Source organism: Xiphophorus couchianus, chromosome 21 (genome assembly GCF_001444195.1).
Source record: "Xiphophorus couchianus chromosome 21, X_couchianus-1.0, whole genome shotgun sequence".
Classification (NCBI taxonomy): Eukaryota; Metazoa; Chordata; class Actinopteri; order Cyprinodontiformes; family Poeciliidae; genus Xiphophorus; species Xiphophorus couchianus.
This window is the reverse complement of record NC_040248.1, coordinates 5,306,152-5,325,277: the sequence shown is the minus strand read 5'-3', so window position 1 is coordinate 5,325,277 and position 19,126 is coordinate 5,306,152. Positions and strand designations below refer to the sequence as shown.

Below are 19,126 nucleotides of genomic sequence, written 5' to 3'. Positions count from 1 at the left end.
ATATTTTGTAATCAAAATAAAATAAAAAAAATTTGGGGTTGTTTTAAAAATATTTCCAAGAAATTTAGCAATATTTATGTTTATTTTTGACTGTAAATATAACTCTGATACTCACTATATTGATTAACTTGACATTGATTGAGGACGAGGCAGCAATGCAGTAGAAGGAAGAAATACTGCCACCTGCAGGTGGGAGTTGGCATCTCTTTAATTCAATGTTTTTGAACATTTTGCAGAAAATTTTCAATAAACTCGCTCACTGTTGATTTTGTGTGCAATAGTAAAAACTGGAGGACCTCGTTGATGTAATTTAGCAGAGTACAGATAAAAACTGATTTGATAGAGTAATATTAAAGCACACGGCTGTATTCTTGCCACATTAAAAGCTACAGTGAGCTGGATTTGAGTCATCAGTGGAGTTTAAAAGGAGGCACTGCTGTTTCATTTCGCTGCTCCTGCTCAGCTTCATGGCGGTGCTTGTGCAGCTTCTGCTTTATCTGCTGTAAAGCTGCATGGCGACATTAATGATGTGCATCCTGCTACGATGCCGCTAATGTTCCTCTTTCTTTCTCTGATTGGTGCGTCTCTGGAGCAGGTGGAGTACTGATTTAAGGAATGAGGGATTTTTTTCTCTTTATCTTTTCAAAGTTTAACTTTTTTAATTTTTGTATTTTTCTCCTCTTCTCTGCCCAATCTCTTTTTTGCTGCAGGGTTCCTGGGGTTCTGGGAAGGACCAGTGCAGCCGAGACCTCCTGGTCTCCTCCATCTTTGCTGCCGCCAGCCGCAAAAGAGGGAGGTCAAGGGAGAAGCCGCAGCCTAGCAGCTCTGACGACGATCTGGACGCGGTCTTCCCCAGAAAGGAGGCTCCTTCGGGGCAAAAGCAGAACCACCACCCGCTGCAGGGCGACAAACCGAGAGCCGAGGAGAGGAAGGAGAACGGCAGAACCATCCACAGAAGCTCGTTATTCCAGAAAGAGAAGACTCCACCCCGACGGGCCTCGCCGTCGCCAATCATCAGCGACCAAACGGCGGCGCAAAGGAAGATTTCCCTGTCGGATCCACTGTCCCAGCTGGAGGAAAACACCTCTGACCTCGGCACCATGAGCTCCGGGGCATCTGTCCCCAGATCAAGGCCCAAAAAGTGGACTGGTGGAGGCTTCTTGGACCTGCCGGCGTCGGCCGGGGCCGAGGTGAGCTCCATCACCTCCGACTACTCCACCACCTCCTCCATCACCTTCCTGACCGGAGCTGAGTCTGGCGTGCTGAGTCCGGAGCTGCAGGGCGGGGAGGAGGCCGACGACGAGCGCAGCGAGCTCATCAGCGAGGGCCGACCCATGGAGACGGACAGCGAAGGCGAGTTCCCGGTGTTCGCGCCGGGAGGCGGCAGCGGCCAGTCCACGCCTCGCCCCACGCAGAGTCAGGAGAAACCCATCGCCGGCGCGCAGAAACAGGAAGCGCGACGCCTTTTCCCCACGCAGCGCATGATTGAGTGTGACACTCTGTCCAGACGGTGGTCGCTGCGGCATAAAACCGACAGCGACTCGTCGGTGGAGGGCGCGGCGGGGACGGAGGGGAGAGCAGAGTCTTCCAGCCGGTTGTCTCGAGTCTTGGAGGTGATGAAAAAAGGCCGGTCGTCGAGCAGCATCAGCTCTTCTTCACGCAGCGAGTCGGAGCGGCCCGAACCAGCCTGGCACCTGAAAATCACAGAGCGGCTGAGGTTCAGGATCCGATCGTCCGCCGACGACATGTTCGCCACTAAGAGTCAGACACCCGACGCTCGGAGCAAGAAGAAGAACATCCGGCGGAGGCACACCTTGGGCGGGCAGAGAGACTTCGCGAACCTGGCGGTCATTAACGACTGGCGGGAGCAGGGTGGCGTCGACCAGACGGCCGACCTCTCGGCGCTGGACCGTCTCAAACCCAGGTGCTCCTCTCAGGACCTTTCCTTCCGGGACTGGATTACCCACGAGCGGCTCCGCGGATCCGAACCGAGTGCGGAGGTAGCGCCCAAAGCGGAGCCCGAGGACGATCATCCCGAAGCTCCGGAAAAATCTGAAAAACCTCCGCTGGCGACCGCGGAACAGGTTAACGGTAGCGGGATGCGGGACACAAATAAAACCGCGCCGACATCAGACGCTCACCCGTACAAACTGTCCGGAGCGCAAGTGACCCGCTCACGGTTTTACCAGTACCTGTAGACGGACAAACCCGACCAGAGTGTGTGTTCAGGCGTAAATGTGTGTATTTTAGCACAATATTTTTATACTAAAATATACTTTCTGTATCTAATGTACATACTGTGTATAAGCTCTGATGAATGTTACTAAACTAATAAAGATGATGAAGTTCTCTGCCATACTGGAACCGAGTCGGAAAGGAATCGTGAACTTTCTCCAGCAGAACTGACCCGAGAGTCTTTACTTCGTCACATGGTTCAGTTCTTCTTCTTGTATGAAGAATGTATCATCAAGGGCTGGGCGACCATTTTATGGTATTTGAAGATTTAATTGTTGGAAAATGGGGATTTTTTTTCCCCCACCAATACACTCCTGGGGTTTCCATAGTTCATAGGGACGTCAGCATGCCCAAAGCCGCCATCTTGTTTTTACAGCTTCTATTTATTTGGACTTTTGAATTTAGGTCAACTTCATAATTAAATGTCAGGGTAAAGTTATGATTTTTAAAGTTATATTATCAAAATAAAGTTGTGCCACAACAAAGTTGGAATGTTGTCTAAATAAAGTCGTAATATTAGGAGAATAAAGTGACATTTTTATTAAAATTGAAAAAAATGAGTAAAGATGTACATTTTACAAATAATAAAATCCCTTTTTGACACATTAGCACAAAATTATTGAGTAGCAGGACTTTGAAACGATCGTGCAATTGATTTTTTTAAAGTACTACACAAACAGTGTTACGTCAGATGATGATAATTTAAAAGATTTTTTTAAAGGACGATTAATACGTAAAGTTGCACCTTTATTCTGCTAATATCATGACTTTTTTCCTCATAATTAAATAAAAAAATAAATCATAGCCTACCCCTAAAACTGTCATGCAACTCACAGAAGGGTAATAAAAATAAATTGTGAAATTTTAGATAAGCGGAAATAAAATCGGACCTGGTACATATAAAAAAAACTCATTTTATTTTTGCGCCATTTCGCCCAGCCTTAGCATCTCTCTTTCTGGGCTGATGCTAGATGCTTATGACAAAACTGTCTGTTTTTGTTCTGTTTGTACTTGAAGTTCGTAGGAGTACCGACTGCTGCTTTCTGAGCTGCGTACTGCGGGAAGTTTCATTTCCGCAGCACATAAACATCAGCCAGATATTAGCTGGGACAACTGGAGGATGGTTATAGTTTTATCCCTAAAAAAAGCGGGCTATGAAACGGTAATGATGAAATGCTGACGCTATCGTATGTAATTCGTAGGTACATTAGTTTTTATTTCCAAAAAAAGTTTGTTTTTACTTGTGAAAGTTGTTTTTATCTCAAAAAGAAAAGTGCCTTCTTTGTTTTCTTTTTAAAAGTCGTTTTTATAAAGTTATTCACAGGACTGTTTTAAACCAGAAATCCAGTTTTCAGTCAAATTTACAACGACGTTTTGTTTCTTGTGTTTTTAAAGTGCAGTAAAAGGCACCAGCGCCTTTAACTGGGGAAAAATATATAAACTGGGTTTTAAACCTGTATGATACAAATGTTTGCTGCAGCAGAGCATGGGTTCAGTGCCCCCTCGTCCCAACAAACACTGGAAATAAATAAAAATCTTAAGTATATATTATGTCTTCTTGCATATTTTTGTTGCTTAATTTCTCTTCTTGCACATTAACAAAGTTTCTAGAGTTAGGAAGTGTTGGTTTTCGATTTGTTTGTAACTGTCTTCATATTGATAGATATATCTATCTAGATATCCATCCATCCATCCATTTTCTGTTCACCCTTGTCCCTAATGGGGTCGGGAGGGTTGCTGGTGCCTATCTCCAGCTACGTTCCGGGCGAGAGGCGGGGTACGCCCTGGACAGGTCGCCAGTCTGTCGCAGGGCAACACAGAGACATACAGGACAAACAACCATGCACACACACACTCACACCCAGGGAGAATTTAGAGAAACCAATTGACCTAACAGTCATGTTTTTGGACTGTGGGAGGAAGCCGGAGTACCCGGAGAGAACCCACGCATGCACAGGGAGAACATGCAAACTCCATGCAGAAAGACCCCGGCCGGGAACCGAACCCAGGACCTTCTTGCTGCAAGGCAACAGTGCTACCAACTGCGCCACTGTGCAGCCCACCTATCTAGATATAACATCAATAATAATATCATATATATTATATCTAGATAGATAGATAGATAGAAAAATCTATCTAGATCTATCGTCTAGATAGATCGATCGATCTAAAAATGATTAATAAAAACCTACAATAGAACATAGTGATATTGTTGTCGATGTCCAATGAGAAAAACTTGATCAGTTTATTAAAAAAGATGACAGAAATACCCAATGAATTAGTTTTTACAGTTCATAGAATCTCTAGGATAAGAATAGACAAAACAGTAATCCATTATTTATTAATCATTACAGAATATGTGACTTGCACTGTGGTAGTATAATAAACAACAACCCTTCAGTTAATATTTCCATCTTCAATCACCAACCTTTTAACAGAAAAGCAGAATCAAAATATATAAAGTTTGTTGTGTTTGGAAATATCCCAATAACTACATATAATTAAACACAAACATTTTAAAATATCACGAGAAGCGGTCTCCTAGTTGTCTTTGCAGTTCTGGTCTGTGGCCTTCATCCTGGAAATGTCGATTCCTTCTCCGACCAGCAGCTCTTTGGCGTAGCGAACTGTCAGCGGCGGCAGGAAGCGCGACCGCGACAGGATCCAGGCGTACTCAACTCGGAACAGGCGGAGGATGTCCGTGCAGGAGTACACCACCGCCAGGCTGGTGTAGTCGGTGGTGAGGACCCAGTACGGGCTGTAGGGAGTGACTGTGAGCAAACGCCATACAAGTTAGTTTATTTGCTGATTCAGGAGGTGAAGGTAACATCAGACGTGAACCACCGGGGTATCCGGGTACTTTTGTAACTTTTACCAAAATATATGTTTTACCGTCACAATGTTTTTGATCATCTGTGAAAAGATCAAGAACCTCCCTGAGCAACTGTTGCTGTCAGAAACAACCAATCAGAGCCAGCAGGCGGGTCTTAGCGCTACCAATCAACTTTGTGCACATGAAGCTCAACGTACTAATGGCGGAGAGCCATTTATAACTAGCCTTAGCATCCCTGGCAGGCTATGTCGTGGTGAACAACAATCCTGTAGCATAGTAGAGAGCAAGGGATGAGCACAAGAGTGGTTGACAGCGCTAAGACCCTCCTCCGAGCTGTGATTGGTTGTTTCTGGCTGAGGTGTATTTCTACAATTAGTACCGGGACCACGATTTTTTTCACAGATTATCTGTCTTATATTTTACAGTCACGACATAATGATAATTTTAACAAATATATAAACAGCATACCTTATTATAAAAGTTACGAGATGCAGCTTTAACTCAAAATTATTCATGGGAAATCTGCCTGTTCATGGATTGTTTCATATCTAAAATATTTTAAAGAAAATTAAGTTTGGGAAGCTGAAATATGGAGGCTCAGTAATACTTCATACACTATTAACTGGCCAATCCAGGAGCACCTTTAATTTTTTTTGGCACCTATTGGCTGAACCCCCAAAATCAGAAATACTGTAAGGTAAACCACTGATATATTCAACGTTCACTTCTTGATTCGTATGATTCCCAATCGGCATGTCTTGTGTTTTATTAACCTTATATTCTAACACAGTGTTTAAATGTAGTCCAACTTCTCCTGGCGCCATATTTCATTCCTAACAGGAAGTCATGGTTGTTTTGAAGGACTGTGATTGGTTTTAGGTTTGCGCTACACTGCCCCCTATGGTTTTGGCATGTTTAAAACAACATTCAGTGTTGAAATTCAGCAGGTTTGTGTGAATAAACACTTTCCTTAAACCGATTCCACTATTGGAGATATTTGTTTTTATGAAGACCCAGCTACGTGTGTACAAGACCTGTATTTAAAATGGGGAACTTCTGAGCTTTTGTTCATTATTGCACTCAAGCACTGACAAATTAACATCCATCTCTTCATTCGTTGCTGTCAGGCTCTTGATGGTCTTTATTAAACACACTTACAGTATGAGAAGCTGACTCCAAGTTTGGCCATTTCCCTCGTATCGGGAACCACAGCTGTCCCTTCTGCTGTACTCACTTTATCTTTACTGGAACATAGAAAAACAGAGCCGCTAACGCAAACATAATTTAATTACCAATAATAACAAAGCTATTCACAGCGGTTTTAAACCTGACATTTTCTGCAAAATTATCCGACATACATCAACGTCTCTCTGTTAACTCCAGGCTGGCAGATTTAAAAAGAAGAAAAACAGCAAAGTTAGGCAAAAAAACAAAACAAAACAGATGCCAAAGAATGCTGAGTCACTGGTTGCTCTGGGAATTCCCGCCTTTTCTTGAACAATGGAGGGACAGGAATTCCACATGACCACCATTTGTATTTCACACAATAATCCAAGCATGTGCAAAGACTGTGACTTATGAGAAAGAATAGCAGGAAAAAGTATCAGACAGAGTATCGGAATTTTGCACCCAGAAAAATTCTAGTTTTCACACAAAACATCAAACCAAATGAAGAAGCAATAATTTTACTCACTACAGCTGTGAGTTCAGGACTCGGATGGTTCCATCTTTCCTCAAGGCGTAATTCGCCTCCATGCATTTCCCCTTTTCAAAGGAATTGGGAAGCCTCGCTATCTCGTACCACCGTCCCAGGTACTGGCGACAGAAAACAACTGGGTTGCTTTGTGTTTATATGTGCTCCCAGCATGTTTGTACAGGATTTACCTTCTGGACGTTGAAGCCGGGCTGCACTGCCGGACTGGGACAGGGACCCCAGTGATACGTCTGAGCTGAGACCAGAGGCAGCAGCAGGAGGGCGAGGTAGACGGCAGACATGGTTCCTGCAGAGTACAAACAGGAACATATGGAAAAAGTTTTAATTATTACCTGTTTAAAGAAGCTAATTAATGAGGTAAAACATTGATTAGCTTCGACTATGGGAAATTTGTTGTGGGTAAAAGTACAGCAACACGTTACAGTAAGACAAGAAATGTCACAATGCAGACCAATTTCAATGAATGAGACAATATAACTGCACCAAGATAAGAACTCTGACTACACAGTTTTATTGTTGTCATATAAAACAAGCAGCTAACGCAGAGAATAAGTAAATATATCATATCTGCCCCCAAACCACCAATATTATCAAGATTTATTAAGAAGAGAAATGGAAATTGCGTGAAAGGGTCATTTTAAACTGTTGCTTTTGCAGCAAATGGCTCTGTAGCATTTCTGCAAAAGTAATAATTCATAATCTATAATCAGAACATGAAAGTATGGTTAAATATGTGAATACTGCAGGCAATGTGTGTAACAGGGTTTTATTTTAACAATGTTAGAGGCTGGATGAGGAACGGGCGCATGGATCAGGACAGACAAATATTCTGAATCCACTGTCTGGAAACTTCACTGTTAGGGGGAAGTATGATGTCATTTGAAGACTTTTTAGACAAGTTTAAATATGCACGTTAATTTGACTTGTCAAACTTTTACAAAAAACAATAATATTTAACTTATTTGTTGAAACTGTCACTATGTTGTGTCAGTATGGTGAGACAGATATTCGGTGACAAAAATTGAGCTCCTCTGCCTTCTCCTAGTGCCAACAACCAATCAGAGCCAGGGGGCGGGTCTTAGCGCTGTCAATCACAAGCTCATGATCTCTGTTATGCTACAGCTAACATAGCGTGTTGTGAGTGCTAAAGCTAGTTAGCTTAGCTGCAGATATTGGTGGATAAATGTTTCTTCTGAAAGTTGTTTCTCCATCATTAGCATATTTAGCATCAAGTACATGAGGATGATTGACGGCGCTAAGACCCTCCTCCTGGCTCTGATTGGTTGTTCTTGGTCAGGAGTGGAGCAATTCAAGGAGGAAGTGGGGGAGATTGATCTTTTCCCAGATTATCTGTTTTATAAACTTTCACATTATGGTGACAGTTTTAACAAATATTTAAAAACATTTTATTTATTTAAGTTACACACTGCAGCTTTAAGGTCATTATTTGTGGGAATTATTCATACAGGGTTATTAGGCTCTTAGTTAACATTACACTGCAAAACCACAAAATCTTACCAAGTAATTTTGGTCTAGTTACTACAGTAGTACAAATATATTAGTACACTTGAAATAAAATAAAACTTACTTACAAATAACTTTTCAGCAAAATATAGCAACTTTTATTAAGTCAATAATTCCTTCCTTCAAATTATTTGTCAGATTATTTTCACTTATGAAGAGACATTTTTCCCATGTTATAAATGAAATAATCTGTCTGTGGAACTAGTTCTTTTTCATCAATTTTAAGGAATTATTGACTAAAATCAAACTCATATATCTTGCTGAAAAGTTGCTTATTATTTAGTTTTGTCTCATTTTAAGTGTAGTAAGATAAATGTCTTTATCTTACTACTACTACTTACAAAAATACTTAGATTTTGTGTTTTTGCAGTGAGCTTTACAGGCATGCCTGTCATAGTTTGCATTTGAACAGGCTGGTTTGGTAAGAGTTATGATTGTTAACTTCAAGGTCATGGTTATGTATGAATGAGCAGAGATATTTTGTCTTCTCCTGTCTCGTTTGACCACATTCAAGCAGTGGTCAAACGAAACCTGTTCCTTGAAAACCTTGAAACCTGTTCTTCAGGTTTCAAGGTGTTGCTTTGGGTTGAATACACCTTCCGCTTTGTTGGCATTATGTAACTCTATTATAAAACATTATTTAATGACATTTAAAGGGATTTCAGGCTATAAATGTTAAATGATAAAGACAAAAACTATTACCTTAATATGATGAGTAAGTGCAAATATATAATCTGATGTAACAGGAATTAATCTCAACAAGACAAAATAAAAACCATGTTAAGACGTTAATATTTTGCGTCCTGTGTTCTCCAGGTTAAGGTTATATTTAGGAAGTGTTTCCTTACCTGAGTAGTTTGGAGGTCTGGAGCTGTGAGTCTGATTCTCCGGCTCTCTGGATCAGCACTGGCTTCTCTCTGCCTTGTCAAAGAGACAGTCGACTAATTGTTGTCATGTGCACATTCCCTCCCTGACCGGGCGTTGACTCAGGAAACAAACAGTTTGACTCATGTTTGCAGTGAGCTTTACAGGCATGCCTGTCATAGTTTGCATTTGAACACGCTGGTTTGGTAAGAGTTATGATTGTTAACTTCAAAGTCATGGTTATGTATGAAAGAGCAGAGAGCACAAACACTGCAGGGAGTTATTTTGCCTTCTCTTGTCTCGTTTGACCACATTGAAGCAGCCACACCTGTTCTTCAGGTGTCGAGGTGTTGCTTTGGGTTGAATACACCTTCCGCTTTGTTGACATTATGTAACTCTATTATAAAACATTATTTAATGACATTTAAAGGGATTTCACGCTATAAATGTTGTACCGTAATGTTGACAGTACAGCTGCTTCCCATCGCTAACGAACGCACTCACTTCATCAGTCAGGTAGTAACTAGTTACATTTACTCAGTTATTTTTACTTGAGTAAAGTTTCTATGAAGTATTTGTACTCTTATTTCTGGATTTTCTACCCACTGAATGAAGTACAAGCAGGTTTTAACCAAAAATTTACCAAACACAGATGATACACACCTGCAGTGTATGTCTGTTAAAGTTTGTTAAAGTTTTATAAGTTTTATATTTAAAAAAAAAAAGTTCCCCCTGATTTTGTATAGTAAGTTATTTATATTATAAGTTATTGTATAGTATGTTGTTTATATAAATTACATTCATTTTGATCCTTAAAATACCAAAATTTTCACATGATTTTATTTGTTCTGTCTGATGATATCACCTGATTAATAAATAATCTGAGGGTATAATATTTAAATATTAAATGATTGATGTTTTATCAGTTATTCAATACTTGAGTTGCCTTTTTGCCAAATACTTTTGGACTCTTATTTGAGTAATTTTTTGAAAGACTACATTTTACTTTTACTGGAATAAAAATATATCAAAACCCTGTGAACTGAGGTGTATGTGCAACTTGTTAAAGGACATTTAAATAAATATTATTGCGGGTATATATATATATATATATATATATATATATATTTGAGTCTGTGTGGATGAGAGAAAATGTGCAGTAATTTCAAACCAGTGTCCCAAAAATTAATGCCAATGATTAACGCCAATCATTCCACCCTAAACATTTTTTAATTTAAATAGTGATTAAAACAAAAATGAAAATATTAAATCAATGCCATTTTTATGCCCATAAACTTCTGTTTGCTGTTAATTATTTCTATCATCAGCTGATGAGAGTTGCCTTAGAGACATTGGAGAGTTGTTAGCTTGAAACCAGCTAGCCTTGTGTAGTAGCAGCTAGCAACACTAGCTAACAATACAACAATAAAAAATAAAAATGTGAAGATGAACATGTTAAAAAAACATACATATGTTTTTGTTTAGATACAAGTCAATGGGTTTTGTTGTTAATTATCAAATATTGACATTATCAAGCGCTCAAATTAGCAAATTTCGTAACAGCAACATTAGCTAAATAACGGTTTGCTGCCGAGCATGCTGTAGCCAACTGAAACATTTCATACATGGTTATCAAACCGCCCATGCTAACGACAGATATACCAGATATACATTAGTTATATTCTGTTTCAAAAGTTGTTTTTGATCATTTTCATTTCAACAACAATCATTGTGTGTTGGTGACGTGCTTTGAATCATTCAGGCAGAAAACCACAAGATGGCGCCATATTTACCATCTTATACCTTTCTAGAAATGTAACTGCAGATATAACAACAATACGAATAATTTGACATCACTGATCCACACAAACTGATCTAACAGCAGGAAAAAAACAGCTTCGGCATTATTGCTGTATTTATTTTTGGACAGTCTTCATATACATCATGAAGAAAATCAAAAAGCTAAGTGTATTAAATAGGTTTTATGAATGTTTGTTGGACATTTTGAACATTTTGACATGAGGATTTTATAAAAAGAATCGCCTGTCTACTGATTAGGTGTGAAAAATCATGATCGAACAGCGCCGCGTTTAGGGAAAATATGATCCAGATTACTTTTATAGGCGGTAATCAAGATAAGAGTGAAGATTAGGAGTTGAGGAAAAAGTCACAGCAAGGGTTTTGGTGAGAGTTATCTGGAGTTCCTTTTCCAACAAAACAAATATTTGACGTGGCAGCAGCTCAGCGATGTTACAGTAGGATGTGATTGGCATGGGTCTGGCCAGTGTGTGTGTGTGTGTGTGTGTGTGTGTGTGTGTGTGTTTGTGCTGGAGCTGGGCTCCTACTTCCTCTGCTGGCCCCCACACACCACAGTGGACCAGGAGACCAACTGCAGCAAACCTTCACTCTGAACAGGTAAAGATTGATGCATTCACTCTATGCTAAACACTTCTTTAGCCCACAGACTGACAAGAAATTCACTTTTTTCCATTTAATTAGGAGCTCAAGATGAAACTGTTATGGATCAGCGCACTCCTCTGCATTTTTTCCTTCCACCTCTGTGGTGGGTTTCTTCATTTTAATGTTAAAATCTCCACTAATAACCTGCTGGATGGAAGAAAAGAAAAATAGTTTTGTATCTGAATTTTTGTTTATTTGTTGATCAAGTTGGATGCAAGTGCTTTGACTGAGATGAGAGTTTTAGTTGCGAACAGAAAGAGCGGTCTATGCGTCTGTGTTTGTTCAGTAAAGGGGAAAATATTTGCTGAGGAACCTGGAGAAAGAACCCTCTTTTAGTTTTACAAGACTGAATCCCTTCTTTGTTCAGGGAAAACTGTGGCATGTTTGGGAATGTTAACTCTTTTTTTTCTGTCTCTCTTTCCGCCTCACAGTGGCCAGAGTCATCCCAGAAGGAGGTACAGTTTCATTCAAACTAAATATCTCCATCTTTATCTTCTTACAACCTTCAAATTTACATTTTTGCAGATTTTTAGGGACCAAATCCGCAGAAAATCACAATGATCATCCATATTTACTCCTCTGGTAGAGGCAACTGGATTTTTTTTATGTGTTAGTGGGGATTAGTCAAGTGATTTAATGAATCATAATAAGGAGAGCTGTAAACTGAGATTATAATTCATTAAAAACATAATTTAGACAATCACGTTTCTCATTTAACCTCAGATTTAGAATAGTTTTCCCCCGACAATCAAACAATTGACCAGATTTAAATGTTTTCAAATTCAAAAAATACTTTATTGATCCAAAGGGGAAATTAAATCTGTACATAAAATAATAAAAATACATACATATGTATGCATTACACTGAAACTGACTCCTTTTATGCTTCTCAGCACTTTTTGTGAATCATGTAAACTAATTTTATTGAGGTTTTCTCTTATTTTACTATTTGTTTTTGTTTAATTGGTTTAAGGTTAAAGAAACCTAACCAGAGATGGTTGCTATATAAATAAATTTATTTGAAATTGAAAATTTTATTGAACTTTAGTGATTTAATTAAAAATGGATTCAGAGTGTAGAAGTAAAACTTTTGTTTGATTTATCTGTTTGTTTTTGTTGCTGTTTTTTATCCATAAGACATTGCTGTTTTCCTAACAGCATCTCAATCACAAAGTTATACTTTATAAGATAATTTCAAATCAAAGTGTTGGTGATTAATTGTCCAAAATATGTCAGAAGGAAACTTTCTGAAGGCTGTGATGCTGCAAAACTCTTTGGTTTAGTTTCTTTGTGGTGCAAAAACAAATTTCCTCACATTATTCATACACCATCAATACATACACAGCCTTTATTGTCAAAGTCTGTTATTTAACTGATTTAAGTCATTAAAACCTGATAAAATTGTAAGCATATTGCACATAAATACCTAAAGTGAGTGTTTCCTGTAAGCCAGCTGTCATTCTGTCCCATTCAGTTCCATATGATGAACCGCCAGCTGTTCCCTACTGGCCTTACTCCACCTCAGACTTCTGGAACTACGTCGAATACTTCAGGTCCATCGGCGCCTACGACCACATCAACGAGATGGCTCGGGCTTTCTACGCCCACCAGCACCTCGGAGACACCCTGGGATACGAGACCAACGCTGGACACGAACACTGAGAGGACAGCCAGGATGTTTAGAGAACGAAACCAAAATATTCTGATGGAAAGAGCTAAAGAAAAAGGGAATATTGAATTGACACAGAGTCTTTATATCTACCTTAATTAGTTTGAAACATAGTGATGAATATAGATGACAGTGAAGCTTTGCTGGTATAACTGTATAATATATCCATGTACTGTGTGAAAAATAAACAAGACATTTTGCTTCTAGGTAAAAGTGTCTAAGGAATCTATTCATCTATATATATTTATCCCAGGGATTGCCAGCAACAAGCAGAATGCCACTTGTTTGGGAGTATTGATGAAATCCCTAAAATAAATGTTATTCTGTTGTTGAAATTTCATCAACAAGAGTAATTAGGGTCAGGAAGGTGCACTTAAAAATGTTTGTTGTCCTCAGAGCAAAGAAGCAGAATATATAGAGCAAAAATGTAAAATAAATCTATATCAATTTTACAAACATTGCACCAAAGCATAAAAAGCAAAGTGAGCAAATTAGATCCCATCATTAAAATAATGCTTTCCCTAATTTTTTTCTATATTTTTAAACTTATTATTGAAGCTTTTTGCATTAAAAGTATGAATAAAACAATAAAATAGATAACTAAACATGAACAAATATTAACAACCTTACTACTCCTTGCCATTCATCTCCATATGGTGAAAAAAAATAAAAATAAATAGAAAAACATTTATACATGACAGTAACAGCCAGATTATTTTAAAAATAATTGTATTGATATAATAATGTGACGAAAAGTTGGTCAGAATGAATAATCCAAAAATTAAATCATAATAACTGAGTAGTAGTAATGATACTATGATTACTACTACTTAAAATATAATATATAAATAATATATAAAATATTAATAATAGAAATTAGTACTAGGATTGTTATTATTTGTCTGTACGGACTGAAAGTACTGAGATCGATTTTAATGCATTTCAACCATCTTAATTATGAGGTAAAATTATTATATTATCCTCTTTTTTTGTTTCGTTTCTCATTGTTGGGTTAGCGGACCGAATGTGACGGGCAAGCGTTTAAAGCGGACTCAAATAAGCGCCGCACACAGTTGTTTTGTGCTTGCCGGAAGTTAGCCAGTTTTGCTACTCACAAACTGAGCGGTTTAAAACGATTTTAGCTTTAAAACAAACAAACAGAAAAAGAGAAGAAGATGAAGCCTGCAGTGGACGAGATGTTTCCAGAAGGAGCCGGACCTTACGTGGACCTGGACGAGGTCGGTTTAAAGTTTAAACAGCTAATGCTAATATGAGTGCTAATGCTAACAACAGTTCAACTGTGATATTTTTGTTATTTTCTGCCGTGTTTGCGTCAACAGTGAGACAAATACTAAAGCATACGGTCTTACAGAGCAACCAGAACCAGAACCAACCGTCTCAGAGACAGTTTCTACCCGATAGCAATAACAAAACTAAATGCAATCAAAAACAACCATTAATCATCATAAATGATATATGTGAGAATGTGGCTGTTAATACTTTTATTTTTTTTGCCAGTTGTTTGTTGATTCTTGCGTTGTGTGTGAATTGTGAGACAGTTATTTTTTGTTTTTGGGCATGTGCACCGACTGATGGCACCCTTTGAATTTCGTTGTCCTTGTGACAATGACATTAAAGATTTATCTTATCTTATTTATCTAGATCTAAAAAGTAATGTGAACATATTTTGCTTTATTTTCTGGTTCTATTCAACATTTTTGCACTTTTACAAGGCTTATGTTTTCTTTTTACAAAAATTTCTCAAAAAAATAAATAAGCCTAATTTATTACTTCTATTAAATTAAATTAAGGTTTTATGACTTATTTTAATCAGTACTTTAAGCAAAACAGTATCAAACTGTTAAAGATAAATACATATGAAATGAGTTTTACCTTTTATATTTCAATCATTGAACTCAACGTTTAGCTTGTATATCTGTAGATGGACTTGTTCAATATTCTCAAGCCCTTAAATCAAACTAAGTGTTTTCTAATCATATATTTTAATTTATTTTGTCAGAATAAACATAAATATATGTAATATTCGTACCTAAAATAGTTTACTGAAATACTGGTGTAGTCAAGTTGGTTTCATTCTCTATTAATCATCAGCTTTTTAATGGATCCTGCATATAAATATGTGCTTTGCTCCGTTTCCGCTCATGTACAGTAATGCAATGCTGTGTGTCAACAGGCAGGGGGCAGCAGCGGCCTGCTGATGGACCTAGCAGCCAACGAGAAAGCCGTTCATTCAGATTTCTTTAATGGTAAGACACAGAGCTGGATTATTCACTGTCCACTGAGTTTGTTCAGCCCTGAACTTCAGTTCTTCTTCCTAAAATGTTTCCAAACATCAGAGGTGGTTTAAAGAAAACCTGAGACTCATTTGTAATGTTTGCTCAATTTTATCAAGCAAATGATTTGATTTGCCTCTGTTGATGTGCCTTGGTAGTACAATTTTAACGTTAATGAATAGAAATGTTACACATGAGTGATTCTTAGGTAATTTTAAATTAAATTAGCAGTTTCATTTGACTGAAAAAGAGGTTAACGAAAACTTTCCCATGGTATTTAGAAAAAATTTCCCCCTCCAAGGTAGAAACCAGCATGCTAAGCTCCAGGGAAATGTGAAGCTTGTAATCTAGTTTGTTCCCTGAAACACATTGTTGTTTCACATTAACCTTAGAAAAAGTCCTGTTGCTTCCCGCTCTGAACAGCAGCTAATGTGCGGGTGGAGCACAGAAAAATACCCAGCTAATCTGTTTTCTGTCTTGCAGCGCTGGCTCCCAGATGAACAATTCTGGCTCAGCAGCACATGACCTAGAAAGAAAAAGAGCTGATTGTTAAAAAGACGATGCTGTTGCACAGTAAAGTGAGTTTATAGGTGCTTTCAGACTGAAACTCAGTGGGACGCCTCGCCTCAGTCAGTCAGGCGCTTTAAATGCCTGCACACTTAGAAACTCTCTCGATAGAGGAGGTTTCAATAAAAACCTCACCTGCTTCATCAATGAGCACGAGTTCAAAACCTAACTGGGTTTCCTAGGAAGTCTGAAAAAGTAGATTTAGTTAGTATTAGTTTGTAAAAATGCTTATTCCATATCTGCAGCCTTTGAACATTCCTACATTTGTCACGTTACAACCTCAAACTTTTAACGCGACATCTCAACCTAAAACATCTTACAGAGCTGTGAGTCATAAAAGTTTGTTTTATGACCTAATCCTGGATGTTTTGTCACCTGATAGTCAGTGGTTTTGATTCGACTGGGAACCAAAATTGCAACATTTGTTAAATTTTCAGCTGGAGAGGTTCGCTTTTACACTGCACTGTGTCAAATGAACCAAACTCTCTAGAAAACTTTGATTCACACCTGATCGGACTCTGAAAGTCCACAAATGAAGGACTTTTCTAGACAATTAAAGTGGACTAAACAGATTTATGTGAATACAGCCATAAACTCCTCCAGAACCTCTTCCCTGACTTCATGATGCCATTTGTTCTCTAATTCTGTCTTCCAAACCTCTCAGAACATCTAAATTGCTCTACTTTTTATTTAGAGGTATCGGCATTTAGATCACCAAAACCAGACAAGATCAATGTTTTGCACTTAAATGTCCACTGGGTAATCAAAACTCCTTTAAAATGTCTAGAACATTTCAAAAAGCTTGGAGTTGTAAATGAAAATCATTTAATAAATGTCACTAATGAACTCTCTGACACCTTTGATGAACGTCTGCGTCCTGTGATTGGCAGTTCAGTTTCTGGATTCATTCAAAAGCAGCACTGAGGTGCAAATTCATCTCAAGAAAAGGCATTAATTAAGTCAGAGGTGTCCAAAGTGTGGGGCGGGGGCCATTTGTGACTCTTGGATTGATTTTGTGTGGGCCTTGACCGCAATTCAAGAAGTTTGACCCTGTGACACTTTTTGTAATTTCTCTAGGATGAGATTTTCCGTGGCAAGTTTTTGTCTTCTTAAATGGAAAATATTAAGTACAACACAAATGATTTTTATTTACTTAGCCTGTTTCTATTCTTTTATTTTTATCTCTTAAGTCATGCCACAAACATCTAGCGAGTTTTTACTCAAAAACAGACTTTGGCATTCATTATATTTGGCTAAATGCATCAAAGTTTGTAGAAGAAAATTCTTATTTTCGTTACTAGGAATAAACTAAAAACAATTTATTGATTAAAAAAAAAAGGAAAATAATAATCCCAAGAAGTTAAATGACTGTAAACGTAAAATGTTAAGTTTTCTTTATTATTGTCCCGGCGAAAGAGAAATAATTCATATTGATATTTTTGTGTTTTCTAATTGAGAAAACTTCAACTTGGTGATTTTGGCCCTTGGTACAAAGAGTTTGGACACGCCTGCTTTAATTCCTGCTGGTTGAATCTGCTGAATGTGACATTAACATACAGAATAAATGAGCTGCAGAGTGCGTTTCTCTCCCTCTGATGAGCTGAAGGCACCGTGGTTCATTGTTGCACAGATTGCTGATCAGGCTGCAGAGGAGTGACTTAATAACATTCGGTTGTAGCGTCTGGGCTGCCTGCCATGTGGTGACACTTCAAACCGTTGTGTGGTTGGGAGCTGCTCTGACATTTACCACAAGGTCTCTGGAGAAGGTCAGCTGAGCGCCGTAAAACAGTCAATGAAGCTGCATGTGAAACAACTACGACTTAAGTTGTATATACAAATCTGTCTCTATGTTCATCTTGAGAAATGTAGATGCCACTAAATTTAAAAATAGTAATAAAAAAAATAATAATTTTGCTGTACAAGAAATATGTGAATTTTCACAAATAATTTGGAGCTACACTCCACAGAAAAATCCAGGAACAGGTGAATCTACAAATCCACCTCATTTATTGGTTGGTATGTTTGGATCTAACATCAAAAATATAAAAATATAAATGGCATTAACTTTGTTACTGACATTAGCAACCTGACATTAGCTCAAACCAGACAGAAGATTCTTTCTATATAAACTAGACATCATCACCAACAGAAGATTCAGTTTAAATACTTCATTGATTTATAATTGAATCCTGTAAAAAATGAATAAAAACAGCCAATAGGAGTTTTACAACAAGCAAAAGAAAATAATTTTAGAAGGACTGTATTCAAGGCTTATTCAAGGCTTCAAGGCTTCGTGCAAAGAAAAACATCTCTGTTTATTTTTGAGGTTATATAACCATATGCAATGTGTGTGGGTGGATTCAGAAGCTGTTGTGATTATGTCTTTTTTTAAGTGTAAACAAAGTAAGACAAAAACACTTTGGATCAATGCCAGCCTGCATTCGTTCACTTATTGAGGGGGAAGTTTTAGCTCATTTAAAGTGAGCGTCTCAGCTTGAGTGGGAGAAGAACTTTAAAAAAAATTATTTTCAGAATAATTAGCTGAATGGTAGGAGTCTGGTGGAAAACAGCTGGACTCATCCTAACCTGGTGGTTCTCTTCTTTTCCTTCTTCCTGTTTTCAGACTTTGAGGATCTGTTTGACGACGATGACCTGCAGTGATCACAGACGAAGAAAACTGCCTTTAATTTCTCTTTATCTGTACAGACTCTCATATTGGTGATTAAGTATGCTATTAAAATAAATAAAGTCTTTATGTTTCCACTGAAAACTGAGTGAACCAGGTGTTTGTGAATACTCAGAGTCTCTTACATTCCGGCTTTGGAGGAAATTATGAGTATGGTTTTCGTTTTGTCGTGTTTCAACCTGCTGTAATTGCAGGTTTGTGGGCTATGAGGACCATCTGTTACCAAACATAATTACACACAAGGATCCGTGTTAACATGGCCTGTAAACACTGTGAAGAC

General features: G+C 38.2%; 4 protein-coding genes across 8 annotated transcripts in view; 3 read left to right on the top strand and 1 right to left on the bottom strand.

Annotated features, from left to right (window-relative positions):
• arhgap21a (Rho GTPase activating protein 21a) overlaps positions 1–3,781 on the top strand; it is an 87,979-nt gene extending 84,198 nt beyond the window's left edge. For all 5 annotated transcript variants that reach the window (XM_028004515.1, XM_028004514.1, XM_028004513.1 and 2 more), the window contains one exon: positions 711–3,781. In XM_028004515.1, the coding sequence (XP_027860316.1) occupies positions 711–2,198 (1,488 nt within the window). In that variant the 3' untranslated portion in view covers positions 2,199–3,781. The remainder of the gene's footprint in view (positions 1–710) is intronic.
• A 675-nt stretch (positions 3,782–4,456) lies between these two features.
• Positions 4,457–9,286, bottom strand: apodb (apolipoprotein Db). Its single transcript, XM_028005590.1, has 5 exons — positions 9,155–9,286; positions 6,953–7,068; positions 6,762–6,883; positions 6,227–6,312; positions 4,457–5,006 (listed from the first exon to the last, which is right to left on the bottom strand). The coding sequence occupies exons 2-5, from the start codon at positions 7,061–7,063 to the stop codon at positions 4,777–4,779; spliced, it is 549 nt and encodes a 182-aa protein (XP_027861391.1). The 5' UTR covers positions 7,064–7,068; positions 9,155–9,286; the 3' UTR covers positions 4,457–4,776.
• A 1,513-nt stretch (positions 9,287–10,799) lies between these two features.
• Positions 10,800–13,512, top strand: otos (otospiralin). Its single transcript, XM_028005591.1, has 4 exons — positions 10,800–11,585; positions 11,670–11,733; positions 12,062–12,085; positions 13,105–13,512. The coding sequence occupies exons 1-4, from the start codon at positions 11,442–11,444 to the stop codon at positions 13,290–13,292; spliced, it is 420 nt and encodes a 139-aa protein (XP_027861392.1). The 5' UTR covers positions 10,800–11,441; the 3' UTR covers positions 13,293–13,512.
• Positions 13,513–14,328: 816 nt separating this feature from the next.
• Positions 14,329–18,930, top strand: cops9 (COP9 signalosome subunit 9). Its single transcript, XM_028005592.1, has 3 exons — positions 14,329–14,537; positions 15,494–15,566; positions 18,784–18,930. Exons 1-3 carry the CDS (start codon positions 14,475–14,477, stop codon positions 18,819–18,821), a joined length of 174 nt encoding a protein of 57 aa, XP_027861393.1. The 5' UTR covers positions 14,329–14,474; the 3' UTR covers positions 18,822–18,930.
• The last annotated feature ends 196 nt before the right edge of the window (positions 18,931–19,126 follow it).